Raw genomic sequence first — 6,244 nt, forward strand, 5'->3', positions numbered from 1 at the left:
GGGATTGTGGGTGATGTCTCTGCTGTCCCTGCAGGCATTTCGGCGATGGCTGCCCTCTGTCAGGCCGGACAGCATCAATGTGGTGGTGACAGGGAAGGACCAGCTGCGTTCAGGCCTGGTCAACATCATCAGCTACGACCTGCTGAGCAAAATGGAGAAGCAGCAGTCGAGCAGCCCCTTTGGCGTGCTCGTCATGGTCAGCACTCACGCAGACTCAGATACTCAGTTACTCTCTCAGTTACGCTCTCAGATACTCAGTTACTCTCTCAGTTACGCTCTCAGATACTCAGTTACTCTCTCAGATTCCCTCTCAGCTCACTGTGAGGCTCAGTGCAGGTGGTTTACCGGGGAAACAGCTCACTTCAGTTGAATGTTGGTTTGTTCTGCCGTCAGTTTATCGGGAGTTTATTTTTTACATAATAAAGTCTGTGTAAATTTTGAGAATTTTTGTGTTCAGACACTTGCTGTAGATATCGGTGCTCAGCAGTGTGACGGACTCGCTGGTGCAGATTGCGAAGGCGTCTCTCTCGGTGTTTCACTGATAAACTCGGTCTCACAGCTACAAGTGCCACCCGCTGGCTGCATCTGTCCCTCATCTTTCTGCCTGTTCTTGCGTTCAGGACGAGTCCCACTTCCTGAAAAACATGAAGACCGCTCGCTGCAAGGCCGCCCTGCCATTACTGAAGGTACAGACGAGTGTCACCATCCCTCTGGCAGCTCTGGGCTCCACTGGTGTAAAGATAATCAGAGGGCCAGTCACAGTCTGTGTGGCTGTAATAGGCACAGTGATCCTCCCCCGTCCTCTCGGATGTGAGTAAGGCTGTGTAGAGTGCCCTCTGGTGTTGTTGCTGTCCCATTGCAGGCTGCTCGGAGGGTGATCCTGCTGTCGGGCACGCCGGCCATGTCTCGGCCCGCCGAGCTGTACGCCCAGATCCTGGCAGTGCGGCCCGCCTTCTTCCCCAGGTTCCATGAGTTCGGGGCCCGCTACTGCGATGCCAAGCAGGCAAGTTCCCGCCCCCCACCAGCCGGGGTGATCGGAGACACGTTAGACCTCAGCAGACAGGGTTTGCAGTGTATCCTGTATTTTCTGGGCTCCTCTGTGAGGAGAGTGAAACCCAGAGCAAGTCTTCAGTTGGATCTGTCTTACTAGTAAGGGGTATTTCAGTGTGTGCTTACTGTGTCCAACTTAACACTCTCCCTGGTACAGAATATTTTCAGAAAAGTTCATTTCATGCAGTAGTTAGGCATGTGAAAGGAACAAAACAAATTCTGCAGAGCAAGAGCCAGCCAAATGGGAAATTTGTCAGTTTTTATGCAGATTGTTTTGTTGTGTGGAATAGATGAGCTGTGTATGAAAGTGATGTACTGCTGCTCTTCCGGCATCTGCTGGTATTTCCTCTATCTGTCTCTCCCTCCCTCTCTCCCCCTCTCTCCCTCCTTCCCTCTCTCCCTCTCTCTCCCTCTCTCTCCCTCTCTCTCCCTCCCTCTCTCTCTCCCTCTCTCTCCCCCTCTCGCTCTCTCCCTCCCTCCCTCTCTCCCTCCCTCCCCCTTTCTCCCTCTCTCCCTCAGTTGGCATGGGGGTGGGATTACTCTGGCTCCTCTAACCTGCTGGAGCTGAGGCTTTTGTTGGAGGAGTCCCTGATGCTGCGTCGTCTGAAGTCAGACGTGCTGTCCCAGCTGCCCGTCAAGCAGCGCAAGGTGGTCACCGTGACGACCGACGGCATCACCGCCCGCGCCAAGGCGGCACTGGCCGCTGCTGCCAAGGACCTCGCGAAGGGGCGCCGAAACGTGGGTACCTGGCTAGGGGGCGGAGCTCTGGGGTCCATGCGTAAACAGCTCTGAGAAGACTGATTCATTCAGTTTGTCAGTGCATAACGATGGCAGATGCATTATCTGTAATATAAAGCAGTAAGTGTTACAACAACCTGTTTATCAAAGCAGACAGTGCTGCAACAGCCCTCTGTCCCTCTGTCCCTCTGACCCTCTGTTCCTCTGTTCCTCTGTCCCTCTGTCCCTCTGTCCCTCTGTCCCTCTGTCCCTCTGTTCCTCTGTTCCTCTGTCCCTCTGTCCCTCTGACCCTCTGACCCTCTGACCCTCTGTACCGCTGTTCCTCTGTCCCTCTGTCCCTCTGTCCCTCTGTACCTCTGTACATAGATAGATAAACAAATGATAACGTTTTGAATGAAATTGTGCTCTACGGAGTTTGGCCCGGGAGGCATAGTGACCCGGTTTGGGAGTGAGTGCCGGACAGTGCAGTTAGCTGCTGTGTTTAGGAAGGGACAGAGCAGGTCTGGAGAAGGGCGGCAGTGTAGCATAGTAGTTAAGGAGCAGGACTCACAACCAAAACGTTGGCAGTTCGATTCCCCGCTGGGGCACTGCTCCTGTACCCCTGGGCAAGGTGCTTAACCCACAATTGCCTCAGCAAATATCCAGCTGTATAAATGGATAACATTGTGAAAATTACTGCTGGCTTTCTAATGGGCGCCTGAAAGAGCTCATGGCTGAGTTTGCGCTCTCAAAGTGAAGCTGTGGACACAGTAAAGATGTGCATGTGTGTGTTCTTGTGTTACATTTTTAGAAGATGGAGGAGAAGCAGGCACTGCTGGTCTTCTTTAACCACACTGCAGAGGCCAAGATCCGAGCCATCAGGTGAGTTCAGCCCCAAATATGGCGAGGTACAGCAGCATGAGTGAAACATCGGGCGTGTGGTGATCGTGTGTGCAGTTATTCCTACATAAACAATGGCCGCTGTATGCAAGGCATGAGAGTCATCATTCGGTGGCTGTGTTTGCGCCCCGGCGCGGGGATTCGGTGGCTGTGTTTGCGCCCCGGGTCGCGGTGAGGCTCTCATGTGCGCCCCCTGCAGGGAGTACATCATGGAGCTGCTGGAATGCGGGAGAGAGAAGTTCCTGCTGTTTGCTCACCACAAGCTGGTGCTGGACGCTGTGACCACCGAGCTGCAGGAGAAGGTGAGACTGACAAACACACAGCACCGAGTGCCACCTCAGTGTGAGAACTTCTGAGCCTCGACACCACGTGTAGAGCTGGAATCCAGCAAGAATGTACTGGAGCCACAGTCAGAGCCAGAATGTAAAGCAGTGGGAAAGGGGTGTGATGAGCCAGCCTGGTCCCAGCTGTTTCCTGAAGGTTGCAGGTTCCATGCCGGTTTGAGGCAGTGCTGTTGTACCCTCTGGTAAATGTGCAGCCATGTGAGTGAGAGGCTGAGCTGTGCGGTGACTGGGCAGCGTGATGCGGAGCGTAATGGTGGCAGCATTGTCATCTCAGGGGATTGGCCACATCCGGATCGATGGGGCCACGCCCTCCGCGGAGCGCCAGGCACTGTGCAGCAGGTTCCAGCTGTCGGAGAAGAGCTGCGTGGCTGTGCTGTCCATCACCGCCGCCAACATGGGCCTCACCCTGCACTCCGCACACCTAGTGGTGTTCGCCGAGCTCTTCTGGAACCCAGGGGTGAGTGTGCTGCAGCCTCAGGACTCCACTGCACCCTCTGCCTGTGTGCGGTCTCACCTGCACCCTCTGCCTGTGTGCGGTCTCACCTGCGATTCTGCCTGTGTGTGGCCTCACCTGCACCCTCTGCCTGTGTGCGGTCTCACCTGCGATTCTGCCTGTGTGTGGCCTCACCTGCACCCTCTGCCTGTGTGCGGTCTCACCTGCACCCTCTGCCTGTGTGCGGTCTCACCTGCACCCTCTGCCTGTGTGCGGTCTCACCTGCACCCTCTGCCTGTGTGCGGTCTCACCTGCACCCTCTGCCTGTGTGTGGTCTCACCTGCACCCTCTGCCTGTGTGCGGTCTCACCTGCACCCTCTGCCTGTGTGCGGTCTCACCTGCACCCTCTGCCTGTGTGTGGTCTCACCTGCACCCTCTGCCTGTGTGCGGTCTCACCTGCGATTCTGGGATGTCCTGTTGCTCAGGTGCTGATCCAGGCAGAGGACCGGGTGCATCGCATTGGACAGACCAGCAACGTGGATATTCACTACCTGGTGGCCAAAGGCACTGCTGACGACTATCTGTGGTAACGGCACACCCCACCAGCAGAGTAAAATGGAAGAGCGCAGGTGCAGCCCTGTGAATTTAGTCATGTTTAGAGTGATGGGCTTTGTTGAGCTGTGATGTACAAAGGAAGTTACTCCATCTTGGTCTGCTTTTCTATCTCACACTGTGTCTCTCTCACACTGTGTCCCTGTCTCTCTCTCACACTGTCTCTCTCTCACACTGTGTCTCTCTCACACTGTCTCTCTCTCACACTGTGTCCCTGTCTCTCTCTCACACTGTCTCTCTCTCACACTGTCTCTCTCTCACACTGTGTCCCTGTCTCTCTCTCACACTGTGTCCCTCTCACACTGTCTCTCTCTCACACTGTGTCTCTCTCACACTGTGTCTCTGTGTCTCTCTCACACTGTCTCTCTCTCACACTGTCTCTCTCTCACACTGTGTCCCTGTCTCTCTCTCACACTGTGTCCCTCTCACACTGTCTCTCTCTCACACTGTGTCTCTCTCACACTGTGTCTCTGTGTCTCTCTCACACTGTCTCTCTCTCACACTGTCTCTCTCTCACACTGTCTCTCTCTCACACTGTGTCCCTGTCTCTCTCTCACACTGTGTCCCTCTCACACTGTCTCTCTCTCACACTGTGTCTCTGTGTCTCTCTCACACTGTGTCTCTGTGTCTCTCTAACACTGTGTCTCTGTGTCTCTCTCACACTGTGTCTCTCTCACACTGTCTCTCTCACACTGTGTCTCTGTGTCTCTCTCACACTGTGTCCCTGTCTCTCTCTCACACTGTCTCTCTCTCACACTGTGTCTCTCTCACACTGTGTCTCTGTGTCTCTCTCACACTGTCTCTCTCTCACACTGTCTCTCTCTCACACTGTGTCTCTGTGTCTCTCTCACACTGTCTCTCTCTCACACTGTCTCTCTCTCACACTGTGTCTCTCTGTGTCCCTGTCTCTCTCTCACACTGTCTCTCTCTCACACTGTCTCTCTCTCACACTGTGTCTCTCTCACACTGTCTCTCTCTCACACTGTGTCCCTGTCTCTCTCTCACACTGTGTCCCTCTCACACTGTCTCTCTCTCACACTGTGTCCCTGTCTCTCTCCCACACTGTCTCTCTCCCACACTGTGTCTCTCTCACACTGTGTCTCTCTCACACTGTCTCTCTCTCACACTGTCTCCCTCTCACACTGTCTCTCTCTCACACTGTCTCCCTCTCACACTGTCTCCCTCTCACACTGTCTCTCTCTCACACTGTGTCCCTGTCTCTCTCCCACACTGTCTCTCTCTCACACTGTCTCTCTCTCACACTGTCTCTCTCACACTGTGTCCCTGTCTCTCTCCCACACTGTCTCTCTCTCACACTGTGTCCCTGTCTCTCTCTCACACTGTCTCTCTCTCACATTGTCCCTCTCACACTGTCTCTCTCTCACACTGTGTCCCTGTCTCTCTCCCACACTGTCTCTCTCACACTGTCTCTCTCCCACACTGTCTCTCTCTCACACTGTGTCCCTGTCTCTCTCTCACACTGTCTCTCTCTCTCACATTGTCCCTCTCACACTGTCTCTCTCTCACACTGTGTCCCTGTCTCTCTCTCACACTGTGTCTCTCTGTGTCTCTGTCTCTCTCCCACACTGTCTCTCTCACACTGTGTCTCTCTGTGTCCCTGTCTCTCTCTCACACTGTGTCCCTGTCTCTCTCCCACACTGTCTCTCTCACACTGTGTCTCTCTGTGTCCCTGTCTCTCTCTCACACTGTGTCCCTGTCTCTCTCCCACACTGTGTCTCTCTGTGTCCCTGTCTCTCTCTCACACTGTCTCCCTCTCACCCTGCGTTTTCACTCCTTCCAGGCCTCTGATCCAGGAGAAGATGAATGTGCTGGAACAGGCTGGGCTCTCAGAATGCAACCTCTCTGAAAACGCAGAATCTGCCAGCTTCTGCTGCAGGGTATGACTGCGTCTGTTTGAACAGAACCTCTTCGGAGGACCGGCTGAGGTCCTGCTTTCGCTGCAGTCTGTGCCTGTGTGTTGCTGTTGCAGGATCCGCAGCAGAAGAGCATCGCAGAGATGTTCCAGCGGTCCTTCACAGAGGAGCCGGACGAGGACCAGGACGAGGCCCTCCTGCTGCAGGCTGCAGAGGCGTGGGACGACAGCGACCCAGGAAGCACTACCTCTCACCCAGGAAAAGCAACACAAAGCCCATCCAAAAAAACCATCAAGGACTTCTTCAGCCAGTGA

The 6,244-nt window shown here is 54.5% G+C and overlaps 1 protein-coding gene across 1 annotated transcript in view; it reads left to right on the forward strand.

Moving 5' to 3' along the window:
- The window catches only part of smarcal1 (SWI/SNF related, matrix associated, actin dependent regulator of chromatin, subfamily a-like 1), a 15,207-nt gene extending 8,963 nt beyond the window's left edge, over positions 1 to 6,244 (forward strand). Inside the window, exons 8-18 of the mRNA XM_036544636.1 lie at positions 35 to 196; positions 621 to 686; positions 863 to 1,007; positions 1,120 to 1,124; positions 1,570 to 1,788; positions 2,579 to 2,649; positions 2,867 to 2,969; positions 3,286 to 3,468; positions 3,930 to 4,030; positions 5,858 to 5,954; positions 6,047 to 6,244. Coding sequence (XP_036400529.1) covers positions 35 to 196; positions 621 to 686; positions 863 to 1,007; positions 1,120 to 1,124; positions 1,570 to 1,788; positions 2,579 to 2,649; positions 2,867 to 2,969; positions 3,286 to 3,468; positions 3,930 to 4,030; positions 5,858 to 5,954; positions 6,047 to 6,244 — 1,350 coding nt within the window. The remainder of the gene's footprint in view (positions 1 to 34; positions 197 to 620; positions 687 to 862; positions 1,008 to 1,119; positions 1,125 to 1,569; positions 1,789 to 2,578; positions 2,650 to 2,866; positions 2,970 to 3,285; positions 3,469 to 3,929; positions 4,031 to 5,857; positions 5,955 to 6,046) is intronic.

Source organism: Megalops cyprinoides, chromosome 14 (genome assembly GCF_013368585.1).
Source record: "Megalops cyprinoides isolate fMegCyp1 chromosome 14, fMegCyp1.pri, whole genome shotgun sequence".
NCBI lineage: Eukaryota > Metazoa > Chordata > Actinopteri > Elopiformes > Megalopidae > Megalops > Megalops cyprinoides.